The following is a 23,542-nucleotide window of genomic DNA, read 5'->3' as shown; positions in this document are numbered from 1 at the left end:
TCAAGTTATTCATATATATATATATATATATATATATATATATATATATATATATGAAATTGTGATAGCCACAATGCCCTCTTAACTTCTCAAATTCTGTGCATTTTTTCTCCTTTTTTTTGGATACGCTTGTCACCACAAAGCCTTGAGTTCCAACTTCAAGGCTTTGTAGTGACAAGCGTATTCAAAAAAGAGCAAAGAATGACCAGTAGATAGATATATATATATATATATATATATATGATATATATATATATATATATATGATATATATATATATACATATATATATATATATATATATATATATATATATATATATATAGTTTTCCTTTGACTTTTGTGTCTACATAGACATATCTCCCACTCATTCGCATTCTAAAAATAAAGAATGAGAAATTTCAGAGCGACATTTCCCATGCTAGTACAGTCTTGAATAATGCCAATGAGGCAGTCTGAAATTAAACATCTCGGAAAGAGTTTCCATTAGCTGAAAACGTATATTATTCCTCAGAAAATTCTTTGCAATGGATTTTGGATATTGAGGTTGTGATATCTTCTTTAAAGAGATCTTGCTGCTCGATGTGAAATCATGATTGATTATACCTCATCATTTTCTTTCATTTTGCATAATGACAGTTTTACAAAAAAGGGTCACAAGGAAAGAAAGTTCAATTTTCAAGAAATGACGAAATATTCATCAGTTGATCTATTTTAACTGTAATAATCTGGCGGCGTAGAGTAAGGATTCTTCTTTAATGTTAACCACTCTGCCCTTAGAAACATCATAGAAGAAAACATTATCTAGATATTATCAGAAGATGCACCCAATGAAAAGAAGTTTTCCTCTCCTTTAAATTAGCCAAACCTAAAACGAAGTAATATTTTCCTCTTCATAATTATTATCAGGGTCTTTGAAAAGAATTTTCTTTATCATATGAAAACAGATGCGTATCCATGTATTTTTTATTTTATTTTATATTATTTTGCAATACCGTTGTTCACTGAACTGTCGCTGACCATTGCTTTGCTTTATTATACTTAGTTTCCTCCCAGGGTACTGGTTCTGATGCCGTTTAATCCAAAATCAAAAATATTTGCTGTAAATAAATATTCGTCATAAATAGATTATGTGATATTATGAATTTATTTTCCATCGTGCAAGACTGCGATCGTTTACCTACTTCAGATCAGATTTTAGTGATATTTGTTTTTCATTGGTAAAATTAAAGATTGTTGTCAGGGAAGAAACCGGTGTCATTTTTATAGTTATAGTTTATCATAATATGCTAAAGTAATCAAAACAGAAAAATGTAAGGTGAAATAGCAACTTGAATTTAGCATATCGTTACATTGCTATAAAACGTCGTTGCTTAAAGAAAAAAAAAGCCATGGAGGAATACACACTTTTATAAACTATAGGGATGTATCAGAGAGGAAACACGGTTTTTATTTATGTAAAAACAATAACGTTTTGCACTTGCAACAATCAACAACAGTTTTGCAAGTAATTTCTTTCTTCTGTTATTTCCAGAAATAACCCTTTACGCAGCTGCAAGTCTGAACTAGAACAAAATTTCTGATGTATTTCCTGTTGGAACTTTGAAGAAAAATTAGCCTTCAGTTTCCATTGCATCTTTTATCCGCAGCCATTTATATGGCATCGTATCCACCATAGAAGCCACCAATGACTTATTTTTAGTTTCCAGTTGCCTCAAGACTTGCTGTGGAAGAAAGGGACCTCTTGGACGGCCATTCCATGGAGCGCTTTCGTCACTGTTGGAGTTTTCTGCAGCACATTATTTGAACAGGAGCAGCTCATAGATCATCTCAGACGGCAAGAGTTTGACATCGCTATTGTGGACATACTCTACAACGAATGCAGTTTGGCCCTGGCACATCATTTGAGTAAGTAACACTCTTCTTCTTTCCCGCCGTTATCCCTACACTAAGGGGTTGGTTGCTTGACGCGCCTTTCCTTACAACATCAGGCATGGTTTATTTTTTGGCAAAGGGGTTTGTACGACCGCATGCCCTCGTTGTCATCAACCGAAGTTATTGGCGGTGGGCCTCGCCTTTTACTAAAAAGTAAGACTGCAAGGCAGCAGTTTGCACAGTTATTGGCGGTATGCCTACCCTTTTACTAAAAAAGTTAGACTGCAAGGCAGTAGTTGTCATTTTTGTCCCCTTTTGCGGTACCCTTAAGACAGGGTGGATTTTAGTAAGTAACATTGTGGTATACAAATCACACATCATATGTTTATCGGACGTAATGGCCTAAATTTCATTAACAGACCTCTCAATCAGCTCGTTGCCTTTACCTAAATTTGTTGCACTGACATAAGCTGTGGAGCAGAAAAGAGATCTCAATCCTTTCGTCATTTATAAATATGCATAGAACATACGTTAATATTTTTCATTTCTAGATATGTCATCGTCATTACAATACGGAAATCATAATACTCCAAGTACGTGTCACTGATTCTTATATTGTTTGAAGCATGAAAAAAAAAAAATCTTCTTTATGTCATGTATGGCATCAAGTTTGGGTATAATAAAATGAATAGCACCAGGTGAGGGCGTCATGTGGTAATCAGTTTATTGCAAAAGTATGCTGACTTCCTGAGGCTATTTGAGGTAACGTTAATTTCCAATAAGCTACTCATAGTACCAAACTCCAGTCGCCGTTGAAATAAATATAATTTGTGATTTTTTATTTTCTCCATAATAAGCATCACAAATAACGTACTTTTTTTCACAAAATTTTAACTCTCACCTTTGGAGCTCCCAATCCACAGTTACTGTTACAGCCACCAAATTAAGTATTATTCCTCTTGAAGGAAAAGTTATTTACTACGGTTCATTGGTTGTTTAAGTATATGTAAATACATATACTTTTAGTAGGAAAATAGTGATGAAATAAATGCTATTTTGATGTACTCATATTGATAATTTTTTTTTCTTTTCATGAACCAAACATTTGTATCTTCCTCCACAGATCTGCCATCAGTTGGGTACTGGGCCTTCACCTTCGCTGGAGGGGAACCGCAATATACCACAGCCTTTAGTCCACCTTCCTCGGTTCCCTTTATTCTCTCGCACTATGAAGACTCCATGTCTTTCGTCCAGAGGGTTCTCAATCACCTTTTGGCTTTAGGGAGCCATTTGGTCATGCAAGTAAGTATGAGAGAGAGAGAGAGAGAGAGAGAGAGTTAAATGAAGTATATGCCAGAGTGATTTTCGTATTGATGCCAGTGAAATAGTGAAATTCTGGCACTGAAAATATGGAAGAAAATTCTAATAACCATCCAGAGAGAAGGATTGAATGCGCAATCCTGTATTAAGGAAAGTTTAACACGAGGCTTTTATTCGATTGCCAGCTGCAGTAAGATTCATTTGTATCAAGTGGGAAAAGCGACGTACAAAACGATATAATACACGGCCTACCAGAGAACTTTCAATGAAGCCTACAGCAGGAGATAAAAAGAAACAGATTTGCTTTTGTGGTTTGAGTTCCAGTCCGCCAAAAATATAAAAATAAAAGAGGGAGGGATATTTTCGCAGAAAGGGTAGAGATCATTATTATGAGATGGCTGGGTCAGGTGGAAAGAATGGAGAATAGTGGTGGCAATTGGCCATATAATTCTGAAATGTTAATATTGTGGAGGAGAAAGGCTAGATAGTGCTGAATTGATAAAATGAGAGAGAAGTGTACATTTGTGTGTGTATACAATTATATATATAATATAATAATATATATAATATATTAATATAAAATATATATATATATAGAGAGAGAGAGAGAGAGAGAGAGAGAGAGAGAGAGAGAGAGAGAGAGAGAGAGAGAACTGTTTATTCAACTATTTATTTTACTTTCTTCACAACTATCAGACAAGGACCCCTTTCCGGATGACCACGTACAACAGGACACTGTCGGTAAAACTGGGAAATAACATATCCTTAAACTAAAAGGAATCCTCATCTCTTCCTACTTCAGGTACAATTTGCAGTGACAAACAGCCAAATACAGAGGTATCTGCCTGGGACACCCCACCCGTCCGCCCTGCTTGCTAATCTTTCCGGAGTGCTCATCAACTCCCACCCTTCCCTGGATTATCCAAGACTGCTTCCGCCATCTTTCATCAACGTTGGCGGGATGCAGATTCGTCCGCCCAAGGCCCTTCCGGCAGTAAGTGACTCCTGTTATGAATTGGTGCTTTTTCTAAGGTCCAACAAAAAATAGGAGTATGGAGGTAGATTTTATTGGGAAATGTGCAGTTTAAAAAAAGTAGCTGATTTCACTCAAAGACTGAAAATTGCTGTGTTCTTGATTTTTTGTGGGTATATATATATATATATATATATATATATATATATATATATATATGTATATATATATATATATATATATATATATATATATATATATATATATATATATATATATGTGTGTGTGTGTGCGTGTCTTGTATGCATATATATATATATATATATATATATATATATATATATATATATATATATATATATATATATATGTGTGTGTGTGTGTGTGTGTGTTTGTGTTGTATGTGTTAAGAAATCGATCGTAGACGACATGACCTAAATGGAGATGTGCTGTCCGAAGAGAAAACAGATCGTGTGTCTGGAGAACGAGAAGTAGAACACAGAATAATAGAATAAAGGCACATTTGCCTAATGCATGGAGGACAAACGGTTGAATTATGGAAAGCCTCAAGGTTTTGGTAACACGGCTACAGCGTTAATGAGCATCTGACCTGCATAAGATATGCTCCGATAAGAGAAAGCTTTCAGAGGAATGATTGGGAAGGATAATTGATGGTCTTTTGTTGTGCCAGATCTGATTGTAAGCACTACACTGACATGACATTGCTTGATAGGAAGTTGCAACCGTCGTATTTGTTTGGAAAAGCAAGACAGAGGAATTGACAGGGAAAGAACAGTTTTGTTTAAGGTATGGAAGAGGCCGTGCCGTGAATTTCATTCGTTCGTAAAGTAACCAACTTAGGAGAGATCTGTTGAAAGGGAAACATCTATAAGTGGCATTTATGGATATTCAGACGCAATACAAAGGATACTAAAGGCATAACATTATCTAGTGTTTTTTTTTAAATATATATTTTCATGATAGAAGTGATACTTGTATTACCAGTATGTGGCAAATAACCAATTCTGCTTAAAAATGGATCTACACAATAATGATGAAGATGACATGACTATCTTAATATTTATATGAATGAGTCGTTGGTAGAAATCAGGGAAGGTATTCGATAAAAAGGCGCAAGTTGGTGGAATAAGACAAGTTTGATGATGGTGTATTGTTGTATGTTTGCATGTTATATAGTAAATAGTCGTGTTCGTAGTAAAATTTAAAAAAATAAAAACTATGACGAGTTAGGAAGTCGGTTGAGAACGTTTATAAGAAAAGAAGTTCAGAAGTGAAAGCTGACATACATACGTATGCTTATGAAGTCAGGGAAGAACAAGCGGTGATTATCAGAATATAGTGAAAACGTCATTGGTTTATATTTGCAGGAAACAGGTGAATCGTAGGATTGACTGTAAGTATTTTAGAAAGAAAGAGGCATTTTAAGAGAGAGAGAGATATAATGTGTTTGGACGAGTGAAGGCATTTTTGAGCCACCCCTCTTTACTGGGGTTAATGCGTTGATCCTGAATGTGTGATGGAAAAAAGGTAGATGTTTGGGTGGCCTGTTTTTCTTATGTACATAATAGTGTGTGAAGTACTGAAACTGAGAGACGTAAGAAAAAATATTAGCAGAAGTGAAAACATTGAACAAATTATTGTTTGATGTTTTTGAACAGAAATGGAGGACAGTAGATTCCGTCCGTTATAAGGATGTCTATGTTGACCTTTAATATCAGAGTAGCATGGATATGTATGTGGGTATACGTACTTATATACAGGTGGTTGTAATGTTCAAGCAATCTCCGGTTATATTTACAGGACCTGGAAGATTTCGTGAACGGTTCAGGTGACGCTGGGATCATTTTGTTCACGATGGGCATCAGCTTCAACTCGAAGGTCGTCCCTTCCTCTCTCATCGATGCCTTCATGAGAGCGTTCGGGAGGCTCAAGCAGAGAGTAAGGCAGCGTGCAATAACTGTTTTGAATTTCTTTTACTTTCCTGTGAAATAATAGATAAACGGCTTCACTCAAATTTCAGTTCATACGTCCCGTGAATAATATGAATTAATCACGTAATAGAAGTAATTTATATTATTTTTCTCTTTGTCGTTTTAATTCTTTTGGTAATTAGAATTCGACTAATTAGACGAGGTAGTCTTTGAATTTTGGATTTTTTGTTAGTGAAAGAGTGTAAATGCATTTATATACAGGTAAAGTAAGAGTTTAAATCCCCATATAACTGAAGACGAAGTTAAGAATAGTATCACATCCTAGGAGAGCTAAGAGAAAGGTAGAGTTAATCAAGATTTTACGTAAAGTGTCAGCAAATCAGTAACCAAGAACCTTCTTGCATTCTGGTCATTAAAACATTTAAAGATAATTCAGTGGACAATTTTTTTTTCGCAAAATTTTCATCTCGTGATTCCCACCTAATCTTTAGAGATCTAAGGCTTAATTTTACGATCCCTATTTCTTCTAGGTCTTGATAAAACTGGAAGAGGATTACCCCAATCCCCCATCTAACGTTAAACTGGTCAAGTGGCTCCCCCAGCAAGATGTTTTAGGTGAGTCCTTTCTGCTGTGTCCAGAGGCAGTGATTAAGATTTGTCTATTTTGTAGATGGCGAAATAAAAGGTTCGGAAATAAAGCAGGTGAGTCGTGTTATAACCACCGGTGTCGTTCGTTTGAATACTGATACGGTTCCAGTATGTGAAGGCACTACTTGTGGTAACACTTATCCAGGGTACCACTCTCAGTTTCACTGTAATTTGTATTCTCAGGTACTGGGCTGTGATTGGCTTACGAAACATTGGTTTCTGGCTTGTGACTCAGTTGCCTTGTTTGAAGGTTTAAACAATTTCCCAACATCATAATCTTGAACTTACTGATTTTATATATATATATATATATATATATATATATATATATATATATATATATATATATATATATATATATTTGTGTGTGTGTGTGTGTGTGTGTGTAAAATACTTGTGTTTGCTGTGGGACAAGAGAAAAAAAGTGTGGGTTAGTTAATTTACTATGAAAGATGTCTTGTAAAAACGGAATTCTGTTGTTCGAAGACAACCACTTTAAAATAGGAAAGAAGCATGCTTAAACAAAACACAATTACACACGTTCACACGCACACATGTGTATGTGTGTGTGTGTAACTGATCATAATCAATTCTCTGATAAGATCTCTGTTCAAAATCTTTTTTTATTGTTTTTTTTATGTTTTCCAAGAATTTTCTTTTTGTAAAAGCAGGATGTTGATAACTGTTGTTGCACTTTAGGTAAGAAAAGCGGCCCGACATAATATTGTACAGATAAATAAGAGTCACGATTAAATATTAGTGCCCTATGTCCTTTCAGCAAGCGAGAGAGAGAGAGAGAGAGAGAGAGAGAGAGAGAGAGTGGGGGGGGGGGGGGGGGGGCGACGGTTAAGGCCCGTGTAAGGCAACCAAGCCCGGTGGACTTTCCATGTGTGCTTGGATATCCTTCAGGATTTCACAAGGGGCCCCGAGGGCGGCAAACAAGAGCCTCGGTGTTTTTGGAAGGAAAAGTTAGAACCGAAATCTCCTCCTTTAGCTGAGCATCACGTTTCAGGGAGCTGAGACCGAAGGCTAGACAGACCGTCTCTATTTGCTGCTCCCTTCAGTAAGAAGGGACAGGAATAAATGATTTTCTCCAGACGTATTTCAACAAACTACCCCGAGATCGAGAATAATGAGGTGGTAGCAAATGAGAATGTTAAGGGAAGAGCGGAGAAATATGAAAGTAGGAAGAGAAATGAAGGAAACCTTTACTGTGTTCCACTACTCAAGAAATGGAATGAGAAGTACTCGTATCAGTATAATTATGAAAGATAAAAAAATAAAAACAAAACGTCATATTTCTGAAGTTTTGAACTACGATGAATATCAAATATCAGTGCGTGAATTCCTAGTAAAATAAAACACTTTCAAAATTAAGTAATTTGTGTAGATATACTTGCGTCGATGTAAAATATGAGCAAATATGGAAGAATTTAACGCCATGAGCTAAATTAGTTCATTTGTTTAGGCTTTCTAAACCAATTATCTACCCAGGGTACATTAATATATAGTCGGCATCATTAAGAATTATTAATAGATTCAAAATCTTGTATCCTCTCTGGGAGAAGGAAATGTTATCCTTTGGGAATTGTCCTCCTGACGAACCAGACGGTTTGATCAGAGTTGAGAAATTTGATTAACATCTCGCTGCTAATAATAATAACCAGCAAGGAACAGCTGCATTCTGTCATGGAATGTCAGGTAATAAATGGTACTTTCCATGAAGTAACAGGGCGTTAAATGGAACCAGTGCAAGAAGAGTAGTTGCTTTCATATCTCCTATAGGAGTCGAAAAGTATTTCCAAATCTGATTACAGGATATGTTCATTAATATTATCAAAATCACACTTTACTCGACAGCTCACCCAAAAACTAGACTGTTCTTTACGCACTGCGGAATGCACGGGGTAATCGAGGCTTTGCATTATGGCATTCCGATGGTGGGGATGCCCGTCTTTGCAGATCAAGAAGACGTCCTCGTCAGGATTCAGCAGAAGGGGGTGGGCACTGGAGTTCCTAAAAATGCAGATGAGGAGACCATCTATAGAGCCATCACAGAGGTCCTGCAAAATCCTAGGTAAGCTGGATTCACCTTAAGGTTATGCTTCGTTAATGAACGTTTTGCCATGAAGTATGAGAAGCTTTTGAAATGTTGGCAACTTTATCGGCAACATCCTAGTCAACCGGTGCTACGGTACGACAAATGCTTTTGAACATTTGTGATGAAATGAATAACTAAATTCAGTCAATTGTGACAAACATGAATTTTTCATATTAAAATCTAAATACTTGAAAACTATAAGTATCCTACCATACACACCCCATATCAGGTACAAAAGAAACGCCCTTCGCTTATCCAGCATCCTGAAGGACAATCCAGGAGATCCCCTAAACCAAGCCCTTTGGCTGGTGAATCACGTCATCAACACCAAGGGCGCCGAACACCTGAAGTTCGCCGCCAGGAACCTCGGTTTCATCCAGTTCTTCGGCCTGGACGTCTTCGTGTTCTTGCTTCTGTCCATCTACGCGCTTTTGTTTTATTTGGTTCCAGTAACGAAGAGGTTAATGTGGTCGTTTGTCCTGTTTCGTCAAAAGATGAAAATTCAGTAGGACCTGAACTGCATCAGTTGTGCCTTAGTGTTCCTTTCGTTAGTTTGACACGGGTAATTTAATTTCGAGTGATGTTGGTACAAATGTGTGTCAAGTTTACCTGTATATAAAGTCTTTTACGTATTGTGTATTTTTATCACCAAAGGAAAAAGCTTTCTTCAGGTTTTGTATAATACTTGTTTCACTGTGACAGTTCTGTACAGATTATTTCTGTGCAAATAAATGTTGTAATAAGTAAGTGAAAGTGTAAGAGCAATTGTTTTTTTTATATAAAATGTAACTTGAATATTAATAAACTTAGAACTATCCACTATGAAGTGGAATTGTTTTTACTTTAAATGAAGTAAATGTTTCAATCCTTGTGTAGCGTTTCATGGTTACAATGTTACCCGTATACATCCTTGGGAAAAGATCTTTAAATGAATTGGACCGTGAAATCAAATTTCCAGTTATCTCCAAATAGATTCGTGTTGTCGGTTGGACAGACGATGGCAGATTGTAGAATATACCTTTTGTATTTGTTGCTAATTTCGAAAAAGATTTTGTCCTTACTTTCCATGCAATAGCTTGTATCAATCATATATAAACTAAAAAATCCCGTAGGGGGTTAATGCTATCAGTGCACCTCACGGAGTGCACTGTAGGCATTACCTAAAGGTTCTTGCAGCGTCCCTACGGCCCTTAGCTGCAACCGCTTTTATTTGGTTTATTGTGCCTCGATTTATATAATCTTTCTTCCATCTTGCTATCCACCCTTTCCTAACAATTATTTCATAGTGCACCTTCGAGGTTTTCCTCCTGTTACACCATTCAAACCTACCTACTCGCTATTTCCTTTCCAGCCCTGAATGACTTCACAGGTCCCAGTACTTGGCCTTTGGCGTAAACTACTATGTTCCATTCCATTCCAATCTTACTGAACCATATTTTCAGTTTCCCCGATATAGAGCTGATCACGGTCATTTCATGGAAGTTTATAAGCATCGGCATCAGTTTGTTGTTGCTTATAGACATGTACGTTTATGAACGAACTACCGAGGATTTTAGGATCGTGAAAAATGAAAGTATTTTTTGATTTTAGGAGTACAGTAACTTTTTTTTTTTATTTTTTTTTTTTGTTCTAACGTATGGGAGCTTTATTATTATTATTATTCTTATTATTATTATATTATATATTATTATTATAATAGTATATATATATATATATATCTATTTGTATGTATGTATGTATATATGGTATATATATATAGACTATATGTATGTATGTAGTATGGTATTGATATATTAATATCACTAATATATATATATTACTATATATATATATATATATGTATGTTGTATGTATATACTATATATATTATATATTATATTATAAATATATATAGATATATATATATTAATATATACATATATAATAATATATATTATATAATATAATATATTATACATACATATTAATATATATAATACATACAAGAATACATATAAGATATAATATATATATATAGGATATATATAGAATATAATATATATAGATTAGACAATATATATATATATTAATAAGAATTAGATAATATACATACAAACATATATACACATATATATACCATATAGACATCCACATTACAAATACATATAATATATATAGATATATATAATAATAATATATATCATATATAATTATAATATATATATATATATATATATATATATCTAATAATATATATATATATACATATATACATACATACAAAGTATATATATATAGAATATATATATAATAATATATTATATATTAATAATAAATAAATTAATAATAATAATAATAATAATAATAATAATAATAATAATAATAAAGCTCCCATACGTTAGAACAAAAAAAAAAAAAGTTACTGAACTCCTAAAATCAAAAAATACTTTCATTTTTCACGATCCTAAAATCCTCGGTAGTTCGTTCATAAACGTACATGTATATAAACATCGACAAACTGATGCCGATGCTTATAAACTACCATGAAATGACCGTGATAAGCTCTATATCGGGGAAACTGAATAAAAAATAAAAAGTTCTTTTCAAAAGAATGGTTCATTTTGTATATAGCCGTATCATAAATTCCTTTATAAATATCATACCGACATATCATCAGGAATAGTTTGAACTCTTAACTCTTATTACATATTTTTCTATATTTTTTTATTGTAACCTGCTTCATTGTTGCATTATTAATAACTATAATTTTGCTGCCTCCAATTGTAAAGGTTGTTTTGTTAGCATATGCAAAATAACAATTTTATCATTTATTAGCCTGCTTCTGTTTCGCTGTTTTTATGCAAATTCTTTTTGTTTATCATTGCGCGACGTTCGAAAGCTATTGTTTTATGCATTGTTTCGACTTCAATTCTAGAACACTATATATTTTAGTGTTATGTATATACAAAAGTTTCTCTCTTTTACTCTCTGTTTTTTTTTCCCTGCCAGAGATCAGGTTTGAGTATACAATCCTACTCTACAACTTAATATTGTAAGGTACACTGTAACATGCATTTTATATATAGTATATATATATATATAGTATCTATATATATATATATAGTATATATATCTATATATGTATATATATATATATAATATATAATATATATATATATATAATATATAGGTAATATAGTATAATATATATAATATATATATCTATATATATATACATATATATATATATATATATATATATATATATATATATATATATATATAATATATATAATGCATGTTACAGTGTACCTTACAATATTAAGTTGTAGAGTAGGATTGTATACTCAAACCTGATCTCTGGCAGGGAAATAAAAAACAGAGAGTAAAAGAGAGAAACTTTTGTATATACATAACACTAAAATATATAGTGTTCTAGAATTGAAGTCGAAACAATGCATAAAACAATAGCTTTCGAACGTCGCGCAATGATAAACAAAAAGAATTTGCATAAAAACAGCGAAACAGAAGCAGGCTAATAAATGATAAAAATTGTTATTTTGCATATGCTAACAAAACAACCTTTACAATTGGAGGCAGCAAAATTATAGTTATTAATAATGCAACAATGAAGCAGGTTACAATAAAAAAATATAGAAAAATATGTAATAAGAGTTAAGAGTTCAAACTATTCCTGATGATATGTCGGTATGATATTTATAAAGGAATTTATGATACGGCTATATACAAAATGAACCATTCTTTTGAAAAGAACTTTTTATTTTTTGCTATTTATTTGTAAGATATATAGAATTTCAAATTGGGAGAAGCTGTACAACAGCGTCAACTTCTATATGGAACAAGGAAAGATCTCCTGAGCCTGTATTCGACTTCCTTAACATAAGTAAATATTATAGATTAAAAGAATTATACTTCATGAGGCAAGAAAATATATACAATACAAGGTTTACAACTAGGAAATAAGACTAGGTTGAGTCGATTTAGGTTGCGTTAGGTTTGAGTGGGTCATGTTAATTAAAATATAAAATTAATAAGATATAAATGAAAAGAATATAGATTATAATAATATTAGCAATATCAGTACGTATACATGTATGCATGTGTGCGCTGTATGTTTATTTATGTACGTACGTTAGATTGTCTCCACAATCCGTAAAGCTATGTTTTCACTAGAATAAGGAGGAGTAACATTAAAAGTTGAATTAGCGCAATAAAAACACATAATTTGAGCTTTTAATGTCACGGTCACTGCCCACTGTGAGGTTCGTGACTTTGATTATTATAATTATTCCTTGGTGGATGCTATAACACCCAAAGCCCCAATATGGAAAGCAGTAAGAAAAAATAATAATAAAAAAAGTGAAGTTGACAGTTAAGTATATAAGGGAAATAGAAGAGTAAAACAAATAAGATGAAATCATTCCAACTCCGGAAGGAGGTACATGTGAAACTGCTAAATAAAAATGCCCCTAGTTTGAACTTCAGAGGGTCGAACGATAAATTTATAGATGTTTCTTAACAAGCGTTTGACCCACGCACTCTTCTCTTCGTAAGACTAGATAAATCTTTCTGTAATCAATTTAACTTTGCAATCCAAATCTCTAATTTTCTCTTTTAAACAGAACAATGTTTTGTTGACATAATTTTTGTAGCCTCAGTCATCATGTTCTTGACCTTTATGCAATGAGGTCATTATTATTCACGCAGTCATCATCTTCTTGATCTTTATGCATTGAGGTCATTATTATTCACGCAGTCATCATCTTCTTGACCTTTATACAATGAGGTCATTATTAATCCCGCAGTCATCATCTTTTTGACCTTTGTGCAATGAGGTCATTATTAATCCCGCAGTCATTTTCTTGACCTTTATGCAATGAGGTCATTATCAATCCCGCAGTCATCATCTTCTTGACCTTTATGCAATGAGGCCATTATCAATCCCGCAGTCATCGTCTTCTTGACCTTTATACAATGAGGTCATTATTATTCACGCAGTCATCATCTTCTTGACCTTTATACAATGAGGTCATTATTATTCACGCAGTCATCATCTTCTTGACCTTTATACAATGAGGTCATTATTAATCACGCCGTTATCATCTTCTTGACCTTTATGCAATGAGGTCATTATCAATCCCGCAGTCATCATCTTCTTGACCTTTATGTAATGAGGTCATTAAATCAATTCCCCGCAGTCATCATTCTTCTTGACTTTATTGAATGAGGTCCTTATCAATCCCGCCAGTCATCATTTCTGAACTTGATGTATGAGGTCATCTATCAATCCCAAAATCATCATTTCTTTTGAACCTTTATGTAATGAGGTCATTATCAATCCCGCGTCATCATCTTCGTGGACCTTATGTAACTGGGGCATTACAATCCCGCAGTCATCATCTTCTTGACCTTTATGTAATGAGGTCATTATCACCCCCACACAGTCATTCTTCTTGACTTTATGTAAGAGGTCATTATTCAATCACTGCAGTCATCATCTTCTTGACCTCCTTATACAATGAGCATTGTTCTATTATTTCAATTCCAAAGCAGTCATTCATCTTTCTTGACCTGTTATACAATGAGTTTCAAATTATTAATTCAACGCAGGTCATTCATCACTTCTTGACCTTTATAACGTAATGAGGTTCATTATTAATGCACGCAGTCATCATCTTCTTGACCTTTATACAACGGAGGTTCATTATTTTAAGCGACGTCAGTCTTATCTTCTTGACCTTTATGTAATGAGGTTCCTTAGTTAATTCAATCCCGCAGTCATCAATCTTCCTTGACCATAATTTATGCCAAATGAGGTTCATTAATTCAATTCCGCAGTCCAATCATCATTTCCTTGACCTTTATGGCAATGAGGTTCAATTTAATTTTTTTCAACTTTTTTTTCCCAAAACCGCAGTTCATTCCATCTTCTTGACCTTTATGCAATGAGGTCAGTTATTCAAATCCAGCAGTCAATCATCTTTCTTGGACCTTTATGTAACTGAGGTCATTTTAAAAAAAAAATCAACTCCCCACAGGCATCATCTTCTGACCTTATGTAATTGAGTTCCATTTATTAATCAACGCAGGTCATCTCTTCTTGACCTTTATTACCACGAAGGTCATTATTATTCAAGCATTCATTATCTTCTTGACCTTTATGTAACTGAAGTTTCATTATTAATCCACGCAGTCACCCATCCTTCTTGACCTTTATACAATGAGGTCATTATCATTCAAGCAGTCATTATCTTCTTGACCTTTTATGTAATGAGTTCATTATTAATCACGCAGTCATCATCTTCTTGACCTTTATACGATGAGGTCATTATTATTCTCGCAGTCATCATCTTGACCTTTATGCAATGAGTTCATTATTATTCACGCAGTCATTATCTTCTTGACCTTTATGTAATGAGGTCAGTATTAATCCCGCAGTCATCATCTTCTTGACCTTTATGCAATGAGTTCATTATTAATTGCGCAATCATCATCTTCTTGACCTTTCTGCAATGAGTTCATTATTATTCACGCAGTCATTATCTTCTTGACCTTTATGTAATGAGGTCAGTATTAATCCCGCAGTCATCATCTTCTTGACCTTTATGTAATGAGGTCATTATCAATCCCACAGTCATCATCTTCTTGACCTTTCTGCAATGAGTTCATTATTATTCACGCAGTCATTATCTTCTTGACCTTTATGTAATGAGGTCAGTATTAATCCCGCAGTCATCATCTTCTTGACCTTTATGTAATGAGGTCACTATTAATCCCGGAGTCATCATCTTCTTAAACCTTATGCAATGAGATCATTATTAATCGCGCGTAGTAAAGAATGTGATATAACTTTAAAACTGGAATTGTTTCGTTATTTTATCGGCATTAAATTCACATTCCTTCTTAGGAATAAGAAAATAGATCCCTTCTGTTAAGGGAGGAGGCTGCAATAATTGTGGAATGCCAGTGGATGCCGTTTTCTTATTTGGCATTCTTAACGAAATTCATAGAGGCTACATGTTGTAGAATATTCAGTATCGACTGAGAATTACGATTCCCGTAACGCATTAACTATTCAGCTGATATTTGAGGTGAAAGTCTAGGACATGAACCAATAAATCAGAAAATTCATTTCGAAACCATTTTCACAAATAAAAACAGATCAGCCTCTGGAAACTCCCTCGCAGTATTGAAAATGTTGAACTTTTCTCTGACTGGATATCATGATGCCAAGTTAACAGGACACGTGCTGGCTATATTAAGAATACGGAGCATTTCTTGGCTGGATGTCATTATGCAAAAGTAACAAAAAATGCATTTGTTTTATTGAAAATTCTGAAATTTTCTGGGCTGGACGTCATCATGCAAAATAACTGAAGTGGATTCGTTATGTTAAAAATACTGAACTTTTCTTGGTTGGATATCGTCATCAAAAGTGAATGGAAGTGCATTGGCTGTATTATGAATGCTGGACTTTTCTCGGCTGGATGCCATCATGCAAAACTAACTGATGTGTATTTCTGGTGATAGAAGTTCACTCTCGATGTGGTTCGGAAGTCACGTAAAGCCGTTGGTCCTGTTGCTGAATAACCACTGGTTGGTTTCATGCTACGTAAAAACACCATACAAACAAACAAAACTAACTGAAGTGCATTTGCTATATTAAGAATACTGAACTTTTACTTGGCTGGATATCATCATGGAAAACTAACTGAAGTGCACTTGCTGTATTAAGAATACGGAGCATTTCTCTGCTGGATATCATCATGGAAAACTAGCTGAAGTGAACTTGCTGTATTAAGAATACGGAACATTTCTTGGCTGGATATCATCATGTTCCCTAGAAGAACATTATGCGTTCTACACTTTCTGCTTATACCAACAGGACTAGTTTTTGTAACCTGCTTTACTGAGATTGTCAGTTTCCCCTTTCTCTTGAGGCTACACGTAATCACTCGGCCAAATGTCATGAGTGATGAAATAGGCTTTGAAGCGCCATGTAACACTGTCCAATTTGTATGACTACTTTCCGTGTAAGTTCACACGCGTATGTTATTTGTGTTATCTCTTATGTTAGCCGTTCATTCTCCTGTTTCTATTTTTCACATGTTTTTTAATATTTTTTCGAAAGTTTTTCTTCTTGTCAGAGTTGGTCCAAGGTGGTTTTTTAACCTATTTAAATGTAATCGGGGTGTATTATATGGAACCGTTCGTTCAATAAAACAACACTGCCAGTTACAGAAGACCATCCAACGAGAGTATAACTGTATTATTTTCTCAATGACAGAAGGGTTTTTTTTTTTTTTTTTTTTTTTTTTTTTTTTTACGAAAGTGATCACTCACACTTTCAAATGTCGATAGTGATGCATTCGGTTTTTCTGAATTTTGAAATATTGATGGATATCCCCAATGCGGGGAAAAGTAAATTTCAATTCGTTTCGTAGAAGATAGAATTAACAATATTTCTAGCGTCTAAAGCAGTAAAAAGATTTCACTGTCCTCGCACGCATTATACTAAGTATTGTATTGCATTTTCACTTTTAAAGACGACCTTCTTATAATAAGAACAAGAGCTCACGTGGGGAAGTGGCTTGCTAAATCTCCTTAACCGAACAAATAATTTTATATTATATTATCAGAATTTCTGGATGGTTTTTTGGTTCACACGAAGCTCTAAATTATTTGTAGGCAACTTTACTGAATGTGGTCAGACCACTCTTTGTTTATTACCTTTTCAACATTTGATTAGATTTGTTTAAAAGCGGATTTTACTTCAATATATGTGTACACGGAATGAAATCATTGTAAACTAAAGCAATATAATTGAACAGAGAAAGCAGCAGAGGAAACTAAACGTTACAGAATATCAAATGTTGTCCCTACTACAAATCGAGGCCCGTTCCTGTAAGTTGAGTGCCTAACAGGACAACAAAATGCCCTGCACAAAAAGCTGAATTCTCTCTCTCTCTCTCTCTCTCTCAGACGTACGTAAACATACACACGACGTTTTTTGCGTTATATCAATTCCTCATCTTTCCATTCCCATATCTTAACAAAAAGCCTCTCTCTCTCTCTCTCTCTCTCTCTCTCTCTCTCTCTCTCTCTCTCTCTCTCTCTCTCAAACATACACGCGGCGTTTTTCCAGCTAGTTTTCTTTTTTCCTTTTTGGTCCAGTCAACCCCGACTTTCCATCCTGGAAACCAATCTGAAGTGCATGGTGTTCGCAGCTTTCAAATTGCATGGCGTAAAATCCATTGTTACTTGGGTCACTTCGAGATTCGGATTCAGACTGAAGGGATTTTCAAGGCAGCGTCCAAACACAACGTTTGTTTTGGGAAAATAGGGATTGAAATAATATTTTTTGGTTATTTAAGGAACATAGAGTGCAATCAATTTGCGGTTTTATTTCTTCAGATATGAACGCTATATAACTATACAATTAAATATCTTGAAGCTTAATCTTTATTGAAAAAACAAACAGTGTAATATACTGTGACTAGTAGATAAGACTTTCTCTACGGTCAAGACGAAAGATATTAAAACACTGATTTTGGTTTCAGTCTCACTGTCAAGTGGCCTCGTGAAAAATACTTGTCATCCGTCCCTCAAATTGTCATAATATGGATTTTTTTTTTAATACCTCGAGAAAACAATACGCTTCACATTTTCGACTTATTGACGTAGATATTCAAGAACACTTCATATTCAAAATATGAAATATATTAGCAGTATAACAGATATATTAATATCCGTGTTTACGTCTTCGTCAGTATTTTACTCTTTAAATATTTCTACCATCTAACTCTTTATGTTTTAGTGACTGTTACAAAGTAGTAACAAGGTAATCTTGAAAATGAATTTACTATTTATATTCAAGTATAATTCCTCATCAGTAAAATAATTCAGTAGTACACTCGATTGAAAACAAAGGAGTTAGGTCTGGTTTTCCTCATGGATTTATTTTATGTAATATCAAATTCTCTTACGTCCAGAGTATATTCTGTAATCTATTTCTCAATGCTCTCACTCGTATCTCATCCTAAAATGAAGATTTACATAATGAAAATGCCATGAAAGTAAAATCAGGATGATGAAGAAATAGAGAAACGAGATAAAAACCCAAGAAAAAAAATAAGAATTTAATGCCAGAATTAACTGTATTGATAAAGTTTTATAACTAGATACTCTGGTTTTTCCTTTTAAATTAATATAATTTATAAAAAAAAAATTCATAGCGATCGTTAATTGAGTTTATATATTTTCAGAACTATAAAACGTTCAACCAAAGGCTTATTTTGTTACCTTTGCCTCTTAATGGTTGATATAAGTGAGATTTCACCTCGGAAAAATTTAATGTATAACTGCAGGAATATAATACAAATGTAGGCACACAAAATAAAATGCAAATAGAAAGAGCCACAAATTTATGCTGTAGAAATTTATTAAAATATGCATGCGGTTAAGCTGAGGGTAAAATGTAAAAATTGCTTTCGACCGGCAGAATTTCATACAAGAATATTTTTGACATGCCATTAATATTTGGGGATTGAAAACGATTACTCGATAACTGAATAACAAGTTCTGATATTCCCGAACTGTAGCCGAATACCGAAACCATCCTTAAAAAAAAAAAAAAAACGGGACGCCATATCTCAAAAACTAACCATAGAATCTTCTTGGAAATAATCACATTATGTTTGCCACCCCCAAATTACCTGCTCACCTATCTACCATTCATTCTGATTACTCCAGTTGAATGGTGTACATGAGATCTTGAGAGGGCCATTGGGTAATTCTGCTTTTTTTATTGCTTTATGTAAACTTTCCTAGTTTCTTTATTAGTTTTGTTTTGTTTATAGAGCTTTTCAAGGAGTTTCAGATCTCCCTACCTAATCTAACCTAACCTAACCTAACCTAACCTAACCTAGGGTCATGGCAAAAAGACCGGGACTGATGCAATACTAGTACACATCTCGGGAATTTGCTGTCGAAGAACTACTGAAATTCAGATAAGCTGCATGTGAAAATGAATATTGGCTTCAAAAAGTTTGCTTCTTTACCTAAAATGTGAATTAAAAAAATATGGAGGCAAAAGAAATGCATATTTAAGAACAAGCGTTTGTTCCTTCAGTAAAATTTGCTCTATAAATGGCTCAGTAGACTTTTTTAAGAGTACTCTTATTATATGAGATTTATTCACGAGGAAACAGTATGGAACATTCCTTTTTTTTATATATAAAATAATACAACACACTACCGCAGGTAGTTCATCTATTCATATACAAGTAGGCCACGAATTGATTAGATGTAGTATTTGCCCACTAATTATTTTTAGTGATATCCCATTTCCCTCCTTAAACTTTTGCTTCATTTTTTATTATAATTTTTATTTTAGGGTGCATTTAATGGTCTTATCAAGTTGTTGTTGTTGTTGTTTTTTCCTTTTTTTGCAATATTCGTTCAGAATTACTTCCTTGGCAAATACTAACAATGTTGATTGAAATATCGATAGAAATTTTTTTTACTTTGCATAAGTTTATTTAGCTCTCCAAGATAATGAACTATTCTTGCCTGTAAACATCTTTTTGTTTTGGTATTCTTAGTTACCTTAGGAAACGCCTTCTTATTATCACAAAAACGGTAACGCTCTTACGATTGAAATATTTCTTTGACTAATATTCAGTATTTGGTATTTCCATCAAATCTATTGATCCTAAACGAACAGTAATAAGTTCCTGCAAAAAAAATAAAGTGCCGTTGCATACGAAGAAAAACTTTACTCCAACAACTTGTATAAAAAAAAAGGAAGAAAAAAAAAAAAAACATTTTCCTTAAGATCGCTTATGTCGCCACCGCAGCGTATGCAAAGCGAACGCGTGTAATGACACTCCATCCGAAACCTGCGGAGTTTGTTGCCTGGTCCGGAAATTCGGGAATCGTTCTGTTTACAATGGGACTCATCTTCACCTCTGCTGGAATGCTTTTGTGGGAGTCTCTGAAGAGAGGATCGGTCAAAGGGAAGGCGTCACTTCCACGAAGTGGAAGGAAGAATATACACGTCAACCACACCAGTCATTTTTCTTAGATTTGTACTTTGTTTATGTAGTCTTGAGTGGAAATCCGGGCAACTCTGCAAGCCTTCGTATTGCATCATTATTAGGGATTTAGTAAAAGAATTGCAGAGGTGACTTAGTCATTTTTTAAACAGCTTTATTATTATTGTCATTTTTGTCGTTCTTTTATATTTTGCTCTGATTTTACTGAAACGTAATAGTATGTAACTTGGAGCTTAAAATGGTTAATATTTATTTACCCAGAAAATTTTCATTGGTTTATTTTTAATTCACAGGTAAAAGCATTCGAAAGTGTTCACTAAATTAGTTTGCCCTCATCGTTTTCTCAATGTCGTTGTTCATTTAAAGGGTAGCTTGTTTTTTTAGGGGTTTGATAATACTCAATTAGTTAAAGATCTAGTTTGAAGTCACCTTATGTTCGGTGATAATTTTTTTTAGGCTCTAATTTTCCCAAATTTAGGCTACAAGTTAATTTCAAGTCCAAAATGTTTTTAATATTCTGTTTCTCAGGGATTATAATTAAACTTGTTGGTTTTGCACTGATAGTTTTAGTGCAGATTTTTTGTCTTATTTTGCGTGGTTTATTTTCAGGAGTAGATGTTAGTATTTCCCTTATTTTAACCAGAACTCGATGAACTGTCCAGTATCTTTTTTGTTTTGGCCCCCAAGATGTTTCGGCATAAATTCATTGGTGAATTATGTTAGAAAAAAATCTATTCAATTCTAGAATTAATACTTTTAAGCGAAAATTACTCTTTGTAATTCTTTATTTTATTTTATTTATTTATTTATTTTTACAATTTATTTAGTTTTCCTTAAGGAAAGTGTTATTTAACAGCCATTAGGACGAAAATCCCTTTCTTCAGAGTAACGTCACGTTCAACAAATCCTTAACAACAGGAGAAGAATCTTTACTCTGTAGGGCTCCTAACGTTTTTCCGAGAGCAAAGAAAAATAATAAAAAAAAAAAGATATCTCATCATCCGGCAGACGTTACGAGATCTGGAAAGAGCGCAAATGGCGAGATGGGAATCGGCGGGGCTGTTGTAGACGGGATAAGATCGGAGACTTAAGACCCCATCACGCGATGTCCTACTCAAGGATAAGGTAGTGCGCCGTAGGGCCTCGATGGATCGGAATAAAAGGCGATAAACGAAAGGATATCGCAGGAATAAAACCAAATGTTCTCCTCTTCAGTCTGTGACATCTACTGCGGAGGAGGCTTCTGGCCAGTACTAGAAGTGTGTTAGGACACTGTAGAAGGGGCTAACTGTCTTCATTAATTCGTAGGTAGGAGCTACTTCAGCCTTGCTTGGGTAATTAATGGATGATAGTTCTCTCGGATTCTTTCTGGGTCTCTTGTGTATCTGCCTTTTTTTTTAAGATAATAAGTCGAAGGAATTGGAAACCTAATGTCTTTAATTTAATAAATCTACGGACCGAATAAAAAGTGTATATATATATATATATATATATATATATATATATATATATATATATATATATATATAATATACATACTGTATGTAATTTTATATCGTATAAGTATGTGTGTGTATGTATGTATAGTATATATATATATATATATATATATATATATATATATATATATATATATATAGATGAGAGAGAGAGAGAGAGAGAGAGAGAGAGAGAGAGAGAGAGAGAGAGAGGTAAGACTCCAAAGCAGATCTTATATAATTTATCCAGTAAACTTAATTATAATCTCCATAACAATTACTCTTCATCTGGTGTTCGAACTTAACAATCAAATTTGAGTTATCATTCTGCTCTAAAAGAATCTCGAGACGCACCCACGTGTACATTTCTACAGAGGTTTTATAATTGTGTTATGGAAATTTGAAAGTTGGGTGAGAGGAGGTCTTATAACCCTCCTGGTTTTAAGTGTGCTCCACATTCATACCTGGAACGTTTAAATTTGATTCCTCTTTTCCTTTTTTAGTTACTAACTTATTCTCCGAAACACAGACGTTATTAAAAGAGCAATATGAAAGTTTAAGAGTTTATATATATATATATATATATAATATATATATATATATATATATATATATATATATATATATCGTTTCACAAACGTTGCCATTACGATACAGAAGTTGAGATTTTGTACAGTTATTATCGAACGCTTTTGCATCCACTGATGCAATTCTAGTCTAGCATCAATTGAAATTAAATGAAATGTTTCTATGCCTTAGGACCATACGAAGTTATTGATAATATTATCATACCATAATAATTATCTATAGATCTTCAGTATCCGACCGAATAAAGTGTATAGTACATTAAACTCCAACGCCATTAACGGGATCTGACGATGCATAAATTAGATGTCATCCCTCGATTTCCCTCTGAATGGGATGGAGAAGAGACTTTGGGGCAAGAAGGGATGCCCTCTCTCCCATTGTTGTCCAGAATGACTTGGCATTACAGCAAGATGGGTTTCAGTGGCACTCGAAGTCACTGGTACGTGAAGGCTTTGTATGATATATGCCAACGGAAAAGTGATCGGCGTATTATGAGAGAGATAGAGAGAGAGAGAGAGAGAGCTTTAATTGATTGAGATGTTACGATTTTT

General features: G+C 33.9%; 1 protein-coding gene across 1 annotated transcript in view; it reads left to right on the top strand.

The window, feature by feature from the left end:
* Positions 1-9,676, top strand: part of LOC135213423 (UDP-glucuronosyltransferase 2B19-like) — a 24,739-nt gene extending 15,063 nt beyond the window's left edge. The window contains exons 4-10 of the mRNA XM_064247384.1: positions 1,703-1,908; positions 2,999-3,177; positions 3,998-4,189; positions 5,990-6,127; positions 6,651-6,735; positions 8,629-8,845; positions 9,099-9,676. Of these exons, the coding sequence (XP_064103454.1) occupies positions 1,703-1,908; positions 2,999-3,177; positions 3,998-4,189; positions 5,990-6,127; positions 6,651-6,735; positions 8,629-8,845; positions 9,099-9,378 (1,297 nt within the window). The 3' untranslated portion in view covers positions 9,379-9,676. The remainder of the gene's footprint in view (positions 1-1,702; positions 1,909-2,998; positions 3,178-3,997; positions 4,190-5,989; positions 6,128-6,650; positions 6,736-8,628; positions 8,846-9,098) is intronic.
* The last annotated feature ends 13,866 nt before the right edge of the window (positions 9,677-23,542 follow it).

Source organism: Macrobrachium nipponense, chromosome 42, assembly GCF_015104395.2.
Source record: "Macrobrachium nipponense isolate FS-2020 chromosome 42, ASM1510439v2, whole genome shotgun sequence".
In the NCBI taxonomy this organism is placed as follows: Eukaryota; Metazoa; Arthropoda; class Malacostraca; order Decapoda; family Palaemonidae; genus Macrobrachium; species Macrobrachium nipponense.
Note: the sequence above shows the minus strand (reverse complement) of the source record. Positions and strands in the feature narration are given on the sequence as shown.